Source organism: Phyllostomus discolor, chromosome 2, assembly GCF_004126475.2.
Source record: "Phyllostomus discolor isolate MPI-MPIP mPhyDis1 chromosome 2, mPhyDis1.pri.v3, whole genome shotgun sequence".
Classification (NCBI taxonomy): domain Eukaryota; kingdom Metazoa; phylum Chordata; class Mammalia; order Chiroptera; family Phyllostomidae; genus Phyllostomus; species Phyllostomus discolor.
This window is the reverse complement of record NC_040904.2, coordinates 91840616-91855973: the sequence shown is the minus strand read 5'-3', so window position 1 is coordinate 91855973 and position 15358 is coordinate 91840616. Positions and strand designations below refer to the sequence as shown.

The following is a 15358-nucleotide window of genomic DNA, read 5'->3' as shown; positions in this document are numbered from 1 at the left end:
ATGTGTCATTATGTTGTGCTTAGTTAATTCTTATGATTTATTAGACAGGTTTATGTTGCTATTTTACAGATGAGGGAACCTCAGGAAGGGTAAGTATATTGCTGTCACAGGGCTAGTAAATGGTGAGCCAGGCCTTAAACATAAGCTCTATAGTCTGTCCTTAACTGTTATGCTATACTCCCTCTGCAGATATACTAGGAATCTGAGTTCATATTGATTACACTTTATTACAGCTATATTTAACCCTAGAAAACACTCGTGGGCAAGCACCCTTCCCCTTTAATCATTGTAATCCTCATGCCTAGCAGTGGCTGGGAAGAGAAGACCCTGGAATAGCTTCCCTGCCATCCGCCATCAATTCCCTGTAGTACAAGGAACTGTGGCACACACACAGTTCATGTATTTTTATTTGTAAGTAATTTGTTTGGTATAAAGGAGATCATAGAGTATAGTTTTATTGCCTTGTGGGCATTAACCTGTTTTGTATCTGTGTCAGGAATCCCCAAGACCACCCTCAGGCTTGATCTGTCAGCACTCACAGAATGCACTGTCCTACTCACAGCTGTAATTTACTACAGTGAAAGGATACAAGCCAAGTCCACACAGGGAAAAAGAACTGGGGTGAAATTTGGAAAAAACAGGCAAAAGTTCTGAAGAATTCTCTCCCAGTGGAGTCACACAGGATGAGCTTAATCCCAGCAGTGTTGAGACAGCGCATGGGAAATGCTGTCTGCCCGGGCAACTTGTTCAGACTCGGCGCCAGAGTTTTCCTTGGGAGCTGGTCACTCAGGCAGCCTCTGCCAGGCATCTACCAAAATTCCAGACTCCCAGAAAGAAAGCAGGTGTTCAGCACAAACCACATTGTTTGTACAATTTGCACAGTGAGCCGCTTTTATCAGTGGTGGGAACCCTCCTGAAATTCAAGTTTCCCGATGCCAGCCAAGGGCCAATCTTGTAAGCAGGTCTCCAAGGATAAGTGGTCAGGCTCGGTTAACTCTTTGGCACAAGAGGTTTTTTTCCCAACATTATTTCTCAGTGTTGTCAAGTGAAGTGTTACTTTGACAGACACAACCCAAGCAAGCTAAATAAAGTGCAACCAAACTTAAAAGCTAAAAAACACCAACTCAATAATACCAAGATTGACTATTGCAGTTATTTTGAAAAGAAAAACCTTTATATTTGTATCTCCTATTTTCTTACTATATTCGCACTTCTGAAAACTCTAATTTAGATGGCTACCATTTGGCTATTTAAACTTAAGGCACATATTAATAAAAAAGAAATGTTTCTGCAGGTAGGCAAGTAATATATAAAGATTAATTCCCTCTTTAGAATATGAAACTACATCATTAAGATGGAATTCCCCCATTTAAATACATATAAGCCAAAATTTAGAATATATTCCCTTTATAGCACTGTAATTTTGAGCCTTTACAAAAATAACCTTAGTTTTAAGCTCAAATACAATATGAAGAATATATAAGGTACTATCTTTATTTTTCCAACTTTATTATGCTTCAGACATTTCCTTAATCACTTCAGATTTATTTTCCATTTTGTGAACTGCATTTTATAATCAGAATTTTACAAATTTCTACATACAATGACACTAAACAAAATACAAAAATTTTAAGCTTTATTAATAGTTCTAAAGAGAACACAATTAAAAGCTGGCAGTTAACTAAAGCACTAGAAGTTAAACATCTCTTGAATAAAAAAAATAGGAAACATTAATGAAAAAAAGGAATCAGGGACTGAAGGAAGAAGAGGACGTTCCAATTCTCCAGCAGCTGGTAGGGCCGACCTTCTGTAGCTACGAGTTCCCTATTCTTGGATTCAACTAACCACAGGTCACAAATGCTTACAGGAAAAAAGAAAAAAGGACTCCAAAATGTTGACCCTTAAACAATACTGCATAACAACTATTTACATAGCATTTACATTGTATTAGGTATTATAAATAATCCAGAGATGATTTAAAGCATACAGGAGTATGTGTGTAGGTCATATGCACATACTATGCCATTTTCTATAACAGATGTGAGCATCTTCAAATCCTGGTACCCAAGAGCTGGGGGTGTCCTGGAACCAATCCCTGGAACATACAAGATAACTGTATTTTCTTCACAATTTGTATCACTTATGTGCAAAGACATCATTAAATAAAACCTTGTATGATATTTCCAAAATAGTGGTAAGTGGAAAAAACCTTCTAAGTGTCAGGGTCTTCCATGTGCTATCCCTCCCTCAATCTCTGGGTCCACTGGTTACATACAACTAACGATGGGATTCTAGTTAACTACAGTTGAAAGCTTATCGATTAAGTCATCAATACTGTAAACAAGAAGTTGAATGTCCGCTTTTTCCTTCATGCGGTGATCACTGTGTTTTCGAAGGATGACATCTACATCTGTGCTGACTACTCGGTCAGCAACCTGAATGGACGTATACCACGGAACCACGTCGTCCTCCATGCCATGCAGCAACCTCAGAGGACAGTTCACAGGAATAGGGCTATGTAAAAGGCAGTGATGTTCAGCTTCTTTAATGAAACTATACTGAATATGATAAACCCCGTCTTTACTGTATTTTGATGGCATGCTCCAGACACCTTTCATCTCTATTTCCTTTTTTACCTATTGGGAAAAAGTAGGAAAATAAAAGTATTTATTAAACATTAATACATGCAATAATACTAAACAATCTAAGAATTTAAAGAGTAAAATAAATACAATAAATATACATAAATATTTAGGCATTTTAATGTATTTCTAATTCCAAAAAGATTTGATTCAGTGAAACTGAATGGCTGAAATCAACTGATTTCAGTAAAAAATCCATACATCTGAAAGTATACTTTGAAATATTTGTCTCAAATGATTTGAAATTAATGAAATTTAGAAAACTATAGAGCCCTGGCTGGCGTAGCTCAGTGGATTGAGCGCGGGCTGTGAACCAAAGTGTCGCAGGTTCGATTTCCAGCCTGGGTACATGCCTGGGTTGCGGGCCATGACCCCCAGCAACCGCACATTGATGTTTCTCTCTCTCTTTCTCCCTCCTTCCCTCTCTAAAAATAAGTAAATAAAATCTTTAAAAAACAAACAAAAAAACTATAAAATGTATGACTCTATATTTAAAGCAAAAATGATACTAGGGTATCTTCAAAGTACTTGATTACTCCTGAACTCTTAATTTCAATAATTAGAATTTTGTTTCAGTGGTTATTTGATAAAATAGAAATTATGCTAATTATTGAGACACAACAACAGTTGTGTTTTAAGTATCCGTGCCCAAATAGCTATTACCTGCCCCTGAATTAATATCGTTCATATGAAGAACAAACTTTACAGAACATTATATATCCTGAATCTTTAAAAAAAGGGGGGGACTCAGAAATAGCAAAGACAGGATTAATCAAAGAAAATGTACAATATGCATAAATTCTACTCCAAGGAGAAACTGTGTCACAGTAATGTGGTTGAGAAACTTGGATTCCAAACAGCTGTACCGCCGTCTGACGCCCTCTGGTGTCCAATAAAGGAGACAATGATTAGAGCCAGTTAAGGGGCACATTGAGCTCCTACACAATGAGAAGTGCTGGTATTAACAAAACATCCCTCTTCTGCTTCCTGGACACTGTTAGGCTAGCTGTTTGGGTGGAGAAGAAGAGACAGTGGTCCCTGTGTCCCTTACGCATGCTTTTAAGTTAACAAGGCCCCACATGTTTCTGTTAACAACTGTTTCCTGGTCTAATTTAGGATTGGCCAAGATATGCTCTGATTTTCAGAGTATAAATCTTCTCAGTCACTCAGGGAGTATCTACTATATCCCCTCTTTGAGAGTGGTGAACACATGCCGGTAAATAGAAATGTACTGCAGATCTCATTTGTCAATAACCAAAGGAGAAAAAAAAACCCTGTTAAATCAAATCCTTTACAATCTGCCATATTCTTGAAATAACTTCTTACCATGAGAAGCACTATATTAGTAAGTTACAGCAGGGGTCCCCAACCTCCAGGCTGTGGACCTGTAAGTGTCCATGGCCTGTTAGGAACCAGGCCACATGGCCGGAAGTGAGCTTGAATCCCCCCACCCAGCTCCCATCCCGTCCCTGGAAAAATTATCTTCCACAAAACCAGTCCCTGGTGCCAAAAACGTTGGGGACCATTGAGTTAAAGGATGGAGTCAAGAGGTCCAAGGTTTATATACAGAAAGGTGCAATGGTAAGAAAATTTAGCAGCATCAGGGTACTGAGCAACTATGAGAAACCACCAAGAAAGTGGCGGGGAGGGAGGGAGAAGGTAAGTGCAAGGAAAACCAGCCTCACAATTTCATCCCTGATAGGAAATCTTAACGAACCTGGATAAGCAGACAATGATGTCATTTCTCAAGGAGCTGGGAAGAACAATGTAAGCTAAGAATTAACATACAGCAGATAATATGTGGCATTGGATTTAAAGCAGAACTTGAGACAAAGATAAATGACATTTTATGACAACACTTTTTTCCCCTTTTTATTCTTTTTTACTTTTCTCTTCCTGCTCCTTTACTTTCTAGTGGAGTGGTTCTCAAACTTCACCAGAGGGACTTATTAAAGGCCCCTCCCAGTCTCTGATTTAGATCTTGTGTGAAGCTCAAGAATAGGCCTTTTGATTTTTACTGAATTAAATTTAATGTGGTGATACTGATTAATACTCATTATATAAGTTTCAAGTATACAATTCTGTAATACATCACCTGTATATTGCACTGTATGCTCACTCAAAGTCTAGCCTCCTTCTGTCACCATATATTTGTTGCCCTTTACTCTCTTCATCCTCCCTCCCCCTGTTCTTTTGGTAACCATTACATTGTTGTCTGTGCCTGAGCTTGTTAATTTTGTTGCTTTGTTTTATATTTATACCCCACATATGAGTGAAATCACACGGCACCCCTATATTCACTGCTCATTGCAGCATTGTTCACAGGAGCCAAGACATGGAAACAACCTAAGTGTCCTTCAAGGGAAGAATGGATAAAGATGTGGTACATATATGCAATGGAACACTACTCAGCCGTAAGAAAAGATAAAATACTGCCATTTGCAACATGAATGAACTTTCAGAATATCATGCTAAGTGAAATATTAATAAATTCAAATGAAAAAGGACAAGAACTATTAACAAGCTGGGCACCATGGGCACCATAGTCAGCCTGGCCAGCCTGGGCACCATGCTTTGTTAAGTCCCTGCTCTACACTGCTTTCCTTTCCTTACTTTTCTCCACCACAGGCCTGCCAGGATCTTAGTCCCACAGTTAAAACTGAGATCCCTAAGAAAAGATGCCCAAGGAAGACACAATGATTGTAATAAATAAATAAATAAATGCACACAAAAATAAACAACTATTACTCACTACTTCTTTATCCTTGCAGGCAACTGAACTGCTTGAACAGATATCCAATAAGAAAATATAATACACTAATTACCTTCCCAGTTATTTCAGAAACCTCATTTCTACCATAATTTGCTGAAGACCATGCTAATAATATAAAGCACTTTTTTAAAGGTGAGAATTTGAAGTAAAAAAAGAATGTCAACTAAGTGTCTAAGCCAGAAATGGCATGTCTTAGCTCCTGTGAGCTGATCCTGATGGACTGACAGTGCGCACTTGGAGAGCTCTGCTGAGAGGATCAGAGGCTAAGAACAGTTTCATAATCGATGAGTCAAGTTTAATATGGTCATAAGAAAAGGTGCTATTTCCCACATGCCATAAAATAAGAAGAGGTATAAGAAGAGATCATGATGTATGATCCAAATAAGTAAATATGATTAATAAAGCAAATGTTGCTCAAAAAAGAAAAGAAAAAGAAAAAGAAACTTAAAGTGTTATTTCATTAATATGGCTCAAATATTTGCCAGAATGAGTTGAAGGGACTGAAGAAAATGAAACCTTAAACAAGAGAATAGTAAAGAAAGCAAAGAAATCTTATATAAAAAAGCAGCTAAGACAAAAGATGGGTCAATATAAGTCAAAGGAAAGATGGCACATGAGCAAATACTCAAAAAAAGAGGAAGCAAGAGAATGTAGGAGGTATACACCGAGGTTGTCTATGACTTACCTCAATAGGAAGCTGATTAAACTTTGTCACCAGGCCATCCACAGCTGCGGCCACACCAATAAGAGCCACAACCTTTTGTGGCCGTGCGATTGCAGCATGAAGCATAAGCCACCCACCGAGGCTAGATCCAACTAGTATCTAAAAATAAAAATATGTATAGTTTTAAGGAGGAATTTCTTTTTTTCCCCCATAAGTGGAGTAATTTCATAGAATGTATGTACTTTTTTTCTTTTATACCCTTTGGCTCCCACACTTTTAACATTTGGCACAAAGTAGAATTAAAATTATGTTTACTTCTTATTAAAGTATTTAGTCTACAATAAAGAATTATAAAATTAAAATAAAATCTGTAAAATAAGTAAAATGATACTTGCATTTTATGAGAAAGTGAAAATGACAGAAAATTTTAAATTAAATATCAAAATTTGTTGTTAAACATTTAAATCAATTTTCATATCTAAAGAAGAGCAAAAATATCATGAGGTTATCATCAATTACATCATATTTAACAAAAACTGTCACCTGTGGTCCTTCAGCTAATTCATCAATTATAGAAAGAACATCTTGTCTCCATCTTCCCACTGTACATTCTTGTAAGTTACCATCTGAATTCCCAACTCCTGAGTAATCAAACCTGAAAAATGGGAAAATATAAATCTATATCTAGATATCTATGTATTTGCTTCTCTGATTTTTAAGGAATATAGCACATACATCATTATACAATAATATATATTTCAGCAAATCCTATTGGTATAACCGTCAAATACCTCCTAGGGCCACCCACTTTCTGATCTCCACTGTGAGCAGCCTGGTCCATGTCACTATCCTCTCTTGACCAGACTGAGATTCTCCCTTTCCAATTTTCACTCTCACAGGTTATTCCCCACATTGTAGTCAGTGATCCTCTGAAGGCAAAAATCATGTCTTACACAAACCATCCAAAGGCTTTCCATAATCTTTAAATAAAATCTAGAGTTCTTAACACAGTCTGGCTCCTCTCCTTCCTCACTGCTCTCACTCCCTCCCAACCGCATTCTCACTTTCCTTCTGGAGTTCATGGAAAACACCACCCATGTTCCTGCACAGGAGTTTTACATCAGCCTTTCTCTCCACATGGAATACTCTACCTCCAGATATCTACTCAGACCGCTCCCTTGCTTGATTCAGGTCTTCGTTCCATCCTTAGAGAAGTCTTCTCTGACCATACAATCTAAAATTGTGCTTCTTTCATCATTCTCATTCTCCATTTCCTTACCCTGCTTTATTTCCTTCACAGAAAATAGTGCTACTAGACATTATATATGACATTTGCTTATTTATTTGTGATGTCTCCCACACAAGCATGGAAGCTCCATATGAGCACAGGCTGTTTTGCTCACCACTGCTTTCCCAGTGCCTAGATCAGCACCTCACACTGGTAAATGCTTAGTACGTATCTACTGAATTGGTGGGTGGGAAAGAGATCAGATTCGAATTCATCATCACCAGTCCATCTACATAGTTTGCTTCTCTTTCCAACTTCCTAGTTCTCCAGGCTCAAAGTGTGCCTAATCTGTAAATTCCATCTCTCCTCAAGGTCTCAAGTCAATACATCATGAAGTATCGATGCCACTCCAGTAGATTCCCATAAACTGTAGTCATACTGAACTACTCCCAATTCCTAAATGCACCCATTCATAACTTTGAGCCTTTGCATGATGCCCCACTGCCTAGAAGACCTTCCTTTCCACCCAAATTCCTAGTCATATCACCTCCTTGGAGGAACTTTCTTTGACACAATGCCATATATGCTGTTTAGTACCAGTCACTTCCTTTTGTGTATACTCAATTAACACTTTTCATATTGTTGTGTTGTAATCGAGTTTTAAATATCTGTCTCTCCCTGACTGGAATGTCAGTTTGAGGGGCAGCCTGTTTTACTCAAGCTTGTTTTTCCAGCATATAGAACACTGCCGGCCCTGGGCCATTCTCACTCACTCACATTTTCCCCTCACAGTCATTCCTTTCTCTGCAAGTTGGTAAACCAGTATCTTGCTGCAGGTCTCTGTCATCTTATCTTAAACCAGCCTATCACAGCAGCCTCCTAACTGTGCCTCTATGACTCTATTCTCTCTTCAAATAAATCCACTTTGTAACTGTCAGTTTTTTCCTAAAAGATGATTATCGAAATGGTATTAACTTCAATGGTTCCCAGTAACACACAGCATAGAAATTTAGTACTTTAGTATGTTTTTGACCATCACAGTTGGTCATCTCTGACTGACCTTTATCATTTCATCAAAGGGAACTACTGCTTTAAACAAATTGATCGACTTTCTGTTCCTAAAACAGGCTCCATGTTTTCTGTCTCTGCTTCATTCGTCATACTACTTCCTTCACCTGAGTTATCTTCTCCTATAACCTTTATTACTAATATCCTCTCAGAGCTTAATACAATGAAACTTCTGTTGCTGGAAGGCTGCCCAAATTGAAAAACAAATCTCTAACCAATGAAACTTATATAAAATTCATTTTTATCAGTTGCATTAAATTATTACATCCTGCTTTATAGACAGTTTGTGTGCATATGTGTGTCTCATCATTCCTCTGAAACTATTAAGTTCTTGGGTGAAAAAATAAAAACACTATCTTATTTATCTTTGCATTCTCCACAGTGGTTAGGTATGTAAACTTCACACACCAAGTATTGCAATACACTCCAAATGACTAGGAATGAAAGGTAGAAGTAAAAAGAATTAGTTTATTCAAATTTAAAGCTTTCACATTTTTCTTATTCTTAAAATCTGAAGAAAAATAATAAAATCCTTGTATGTTTAGTGTACATATAAAAGTATATATGTGATATATAGTGTATACTTATTTGAGTTATTTATAAGTGATGGAGGAAGAAAAAGAAATAAAAATTTTTTTAGGTATATAGTGAAATGATTTTAGATCCTTAGGAAATAGTGTAGCAAAGCAACTGCAGAAGTCTAAATCACAGTTGTTATTTCCCCTCAGTCTAGGGTATGCAGGAGACAGACAAGGGAGAAGAGGAGAGAAGGGCACTAACTAGTCCTCCTTTCCCTTCCTTGATAGACATCCAGATATTTCTCCTTGCACCTTTTACAGTTCCCTCTAAACATGGCGTAAAGATGAAAAATGTGCATAAAGGCCCTTGATAGAGGAAAGTATAACCACTGAGTGATACTAGCAGGTTACAAGTAAGAACACTAACCAAAAGACAAAGACAATTCAAACACATTTAACAGTTTTAGGACCTTTAAATACAGTAACCAAAGTCTGTCCTAGCAGCTTCAATACTCTAGGACATATTCCCAAACCTAGAATTAAACAGTCTATTAGAAATAATGATGACAGAATACCAGCCCTAAAACCACATGTTTCAGTCCTTAGCACTGACTCATTTTCTCTTCCGCATGGTGACAATCGGATATTAAGAAAACGTTTTCATACAGCCATATGTACTACTTGTTGTATAATACACAAAATTAACCACTTCCTCATTCAAGATAAAAATTTTACGGACAAAAATCACAAAAAAGTAAACTGAGAAACTGGAATGTAAATAGAAGATAAAATCTCTCAAAACAGGTTAAATGCAATCAATAGTGATTAGATTGTAATGGAGTTTTGATAAAAGCAAAAAAAAAAGAAACTTGATCAAATAAAAATTTGTAGTGAAGGGCTATATTTTATAAAGGTTTATAAAGTTATACATAGGCTATATTTTAAATACTGTACCACTTAGTGGTCAATATACATTATAATTTCATCATGAATACACCTTTAAAAGGACAATGTATTTCACATGTGTCCAAACTGCAGAAAACCCACACGTCTTACAGAGAGACAGGCACTGGATATAGCTCTCATGGCCTCAGTTAAATTCAAGAACTAGTAAAAAGGTGGTTTCCTGATTCAAAATCTTTTAGGGACAAAAAGGGAGAATGACGGCAATATTTCTGTTATCGTGTTTCGCTCAGGCTACTCCCCTTCGCAGACAGCGCTTCCTCCTTGCCCTGATCCTAACTAACTACTCTTCAGTGTTCCTTCACAAAGACTTTTTCATCCACTCCAATCCCACTTTTTTTCCCTCACCTGATACAATTAAGTGTACTGCTCTTTTGCTGCTACCACATTCTGATGAATATTTTTGTTAAGCTTCTCATCTATATTTGACCGTGTTTCCCCATCCCAATAAAAAAGTCCTTTAAGGGCATGACCATGCTTTGTACTTGAGAGCACCCAGTACAGTGCTAGAAAGTCTACTTGCAGAAGATACACTCTCTTCCGAATCACAGTTAAGTCAGAACACAGTTAAGTCAGAACAGATGTGTAACAGTTCTGAGCATGGAAACAAAACAATTCAGTTAATCTGATCAAAGGAGTAAGACTAAATCCATACAATTGACATAATCTCTGCTAAGATATTAAACAGATTAAGTCTGCAAGTTTTTTATATTCATTATTTTATTTCTAAAACCTCTGTTTTCTAGGTCTATTTAGCAAATGTTAGTGGAACTACGCTTTTAGGCTGTTAGTGTTGGAAAAGAATTCAGAAATTACCTTAATCAACCACCTCTTTTTTCCATGATGAGAACAGGCCCAGTGTTTACAAACTGACTCATCCTGCCGCAGTTATTACTAGAATTGATTCCAGAACCCAACTTTCTTGAATTCTAGACCAGTGCTCCTTTTATTAAACCATACTATTCTTGCAAATTAGGCACTAAATAAATGATTGTTATAGGTAAACAAACCTAATAACAACAATATGAACACATTATTTTACTAAAATAATTATTAGCATATTATGAATTGTGAAATCAAGTTTTAGTTAAACAACACATACCCCTATTTATGCTTATACATACTCACATTACAGGAGCAGGAACAAAGAGAAAACTCAGAAGAAATGTGAATTATATAGTACTAATTTTACAATACAGGACGTCCTCCAATGTTTTGTTCATGGTTGTTTCATTATAACATTGATGATATGTCATAGGAATTTAACTTTTTTATATCAATTAGTCTACAGTGAAATTGGTTTCATTGTATGTCAATTCACTTTAAGTTGCAGAACTTATCGATGATGTAAGGACTTACTGTACTTTTAAATACATATATTTTTTTTCAAGGGAGAGTATGAATGCAGTACCCCACTACCACAAATTATGCAGTCAAGTTTCCCACATTTGGGGAAATCACAGGGGTCAGCATATCTGAAGTGCAATGCATAAGCCTTGCCATGGGAAAATCACCTTTGTGGTCATGGTATCTCCTCTGCCAGGTTAAGCATAAAATACATTTATTATTTAAATATATATTTTAAAAAGGTAATAAACAGTAGTCAAATAGAAGTCATTAAGTCCCTAATGGAAAACTTCAATATAATTACAAGAGATTACAAAAAAGCCAATTAGTAGATTGGTTTGTCATCACATTGTTGTATCTAAAGATCTTAGCACTTCCTGCCAGCATCATGTGGCACAAAGACATATAAAAAAGGTCTTTTAAAGGTTGTATTTACAAGCACTCTAAATCACAAGAAAGCTTACAGACCATTAAAACCCAATTAGTCTGTGAAAATGCTGCCATTTGCTTCAATTGGTCAGAGCAGAAGTAATTCTCTGCTGCCATGCTAAATGGTAGTAATATTTTCTCTATAATGTGTTATTCCTACCTTATATAGGCGTGACCTAGAGATTTGCAAAACTCCTCAATCGCCAATGCCTTTGTACCATTCATATTAGAAATATAGCCAGGGATGAAGATAATTCCTGGACTTTTGCCTTTTAGTTTCTTATAAGCCAGTTTTGGAAGATCTGGTCGACTAAGGAAAGAGATTGATGCCTTTTGTCTGCAAGCTAAACAAAGTACATAAAACATAAACCATAGTTTGCAAATACAGCTTTTGGAAAACTATATATATATATATTTTCAATCTTAACTTTCTTGTTGAACTGATGTCAAATACTATTTCAACTTAACAGAAAAAAATAAGTAACAGACTTAGAGTATTAAAGTCACAAGTCTGTGCATATCCTTTAAAATCATTTCAAAATCAGTACCTTCTTTGAGCAAGGTCCATTCTTGATTCTTCCAAAATACACGATGAGGTGGAAATTTCAAGGCAACAAGACAGAGTCATCAAAAATGTTTTCCTATTGCTGCTATGGCATCTGTCCGAAATAGTATCAATCAACATTCAGATTTACTTACACTAACTTTAGCACTCTTGTGGAATTTTTGTCTTTTTAAATTTTTTACTGTTTGAGGAGTTTCACATCCTCTACTTTCTGGTGGGGAGAGGGAAAAACAAGTTTGGTATGCCCTTGGGGGAAATACTTCCAAAGGGGGAGGGGCTTTGCCCCCTTTACTACTGACTCCCTCTCCACCCACTAAATCAGGGGTCATAGTCAATCATAATTCTCTGTCAGCTGAGGTGCATTCAATGAACAGTTTCTTTACAAGTAACCTCAAAAAATGTTTCATATCATAGTATTAATTCTGGAAAAAGATTTCTCATAAGACTCTGCAGTTACTGTGTTTTATTTGTTGGTCAGGGTTTCTGTGATTGGTACACACAGATATTAATGTAATTTAAGTCCAACAGCACAAATGGTAAACCTTACAAGGTTACACCATTTCATTGTTTTTATGTTCCTTTCCTACTATAAAATCAATATTTTATCTTCAAAAAATGTAGAAAGATATTTTTTAAATAACAACAAAAAAGTCACATATAAATATATACCTCCTTCCTCCAAAGAAATTGAGTTTGTGCATTTCCTTACCGTCTTTTTCCGGATCAACAAAACCTGTTATTTTATATTATATGAAGCTCCCCTCCACTTTATTGGGGCAACAAAAACGTCTCAGTCTCTCCTGTATGAGTCGATAAAGTTTACCTCATTCTGGATTTAAGAAGTTGATTTTTAAAAAATTAAGTTTGAGACCTTAAAGCTATTTTATGCATAGTGAAATATTCCAAATGTAAAACTTTTAGCGAAAAACAGGGCTAATAGCCAGTTATGTTGGTTGGCAGATTATAAAAGCAAAAATCTTCATTTCCCATTTCTTTAGCTCAGCACTCAAAAATCCTTCCTATCCTCTTAATACTACTTCCCAACAGAAGAATGTCTCCGTGAGACCATAATTTATTTCACCTTGGTAAATTGTAAGTGCACAGGTTAACACTGTATCTACAAATGCTCTTTGCACAATAAGGATGAGCTCAAAGCCTGGTGCCTAAGTGCTCAATGACTAAATAAATGGAAGAGGGTTATAGTCTTGAATTAAATGACATACTATACTCCGTTAGAGAAACATATATTCTTTTTTTCGTTGTCCACAATTAAATGTAAGTAAAACTGATTATACATATTAAAAACTTTTTTTAACTCAAAACAAAGAGCATCTTCAACAATTCCCATTCCAAACAATCACGCATCTGAGTGGTCAAATCGTGAACACAACACCGACAACTAAAAAGGCATAATTTACAAAGACAGACCATATATATATATATGGGAGGGTGTGACTGGGGATGGGGTAGGAATGGGGAGGAACCAAACACAAGATAAAGAAAATATTCAAGGACTCCGATTTTTGGTTTAAGTTCCAGTTTCCTTTGTCAAATAATGATTATGGTTTTCACTGAGCGGGAGCATCGAGAAGACAAAACTAGAAATCAGGCTTGACCTTCATAAACTTTTACAAAGAAAATGTTCAAATTGTAAATTGCCTCAAGTCAAAGAAGGGCCGGTCTAAGTAAGCACTTCACAGAATCACAATTTGGAATCCCCTTCCCCCCTCCACTTAAAACCTGCAGAGAAAAAAAACAAAAGATAACTAAAAATGAAACGCATTACATGCACATGCTACGTTTTCCTATTTTGCGCAGAGAAAGCAGGCAGAGAGCAGGATCCTTAAAGTAAAGAGCTTCGAACTTTAGCAAGGGCCGGGGCTGTCCAGGGTGCCCCCGGGCCTCCCCAGACCTCTCTTCACAGCCTTCACCAGAATTATCGCAGACGCCTACAGCTAGGGTGCAGAGAATGGGGGAAGAATATTTTTAAATAGGGCGCCAAAAAGACACAGGACAAGAACTGACGAAAGTGGGGTATTCGAAAGAACGCGTTCTACTCTCGCCTTTCGGGCACTAACCTGGGAGCCACCGTGGCACCCCGTCGGACCTCCGTGCAAGTACCGCGCTGAGGCCACTGTGGAAGCCGAAGGAGACAGCCGTCAAGCCCCACCTCCAACACAGAACCCCAGCACCCGCAGCCACCATTCCCACGCCAGCCATCTTCCCAGCGGCCCCTGCGCCCCACACTGCCCTACCTAGACTCCCAAGGCTCACCGGAACCGGGACTGCGCATGCGCCGCCGGCTGGCCGACGGGATTTGCTGAAGAGCGCCAGGTTGGTTCGGGGCACCCTAAAGTGAGCGAGGGCAGAGCGTCGTCGCTCTCGTGTCGTCGCTCTCGTCGATCTTTAGCTTTTGAGCTTTTGGTTCTCCTGCAGTTTTTGCGCGTTACAGTCGTGAATGCGTGCTGCCCTCTCGATAGACTACTTATTCCAAGGGGAGGTAGTGCAGGGCTGGAAGCGGGGAGAGGAACGTAATCAGGTTTCCTAGATTGAAACCTTCTCATCAACCCCAGGATATCGAGCAGTGGAAGCATAAAATGCCAAGTTTGCTGCATTGCAAGTCACTTTCACTTTTAACCTGTACGAGAAATGCTTCCAGGACATGACCTTAAACCTACTTGTATAAATACCAAGAATAGAATGAAATAGTCATCGCTTCTTTGCCCCTTTAAATTAGTTTTTCTAGCTCTCAGTCTCCCTGGCTACTGAATTATTCCGACCTCTGCCTCAGGGTATGCGCAAAAATAAGCCCCAGTAGATTAAAAAAAAAAAATCTCAACGGAAGAATAAAGTCTAGAGAATTAAATACACTTAGGATATTTTATAGTTAGACTACATACAGATTTAAACATTCTGAACGGAGAAAGGTATCTCTATTCAAATACGTCTAGAAAAAATTCACTTTACACCACAGCAGAACATTATTTCATTTAGTCTGCCTCTAGAAATGATAAAAAAAATGTAATGCCAATAAAATTGGTCAATAGCGAGGAATAGGCAGTTCATATGCATAAACATGGTGTTCAACGTCACTAACTGAAAATTTAAAAATATAACAAACATACCATTTCCCCCCACCCATTAGATTGGCAAAATTAAAA

The 15358-nt window shown here is 37.3% G+C and overlaps 1 protein-coding gene and 1 non-coding gene across 3 annotated transcripts; both read right to left on the bottom strand.

The window, feature by feature from the left end:
• Positions 1–553: 553 nt before the first annotated feature.
• ABHD10 (abhydrolase domain containing 10, depalmitoylase) lies at positions 554–14450 on the bottom strand. 2 transcript variants are annotated; one of them, XM_036018081.1, is made up of 6 exons: positions 14276–14355; positions 12181–12208; positions 11793–11976; positions 6623–6734; positions 6101–6238; positions 554–2636 (listed from the first exon to the last, which is right to left on the bottom strand). In XM_036018081.1, exons 3-6 carry the CDS (start codon positions 11855–11857, stop codon positions 2292–2294), a joined length of 660 nt encoding a protein of 219 aa, XP_035873974.1. In that variant the 5' UTR covers positions 11858–11976; positions 12181–12208; positions 14276–14355; the 3' UTR covers positions 554–2291. The 2 variants fall into 2 exon arrangements, with proteins under 2 accessions (XP_035873974.1, XP_028360359.1); XM_028504558.2 differs by lacking the exon at positions 12181–12208 and having other exon boundaries at positions 14276–14450.
• Positions 11244–11408, bottom strand: LOC114491267. The gene has a single exon (XR_003684063.1). It is a non-coding gene; the product is annotated as a U1 spliceosomal RNA (small nuclear RNA).
• Positions 14451–15358: the final 908 nt, after the last annotated feature.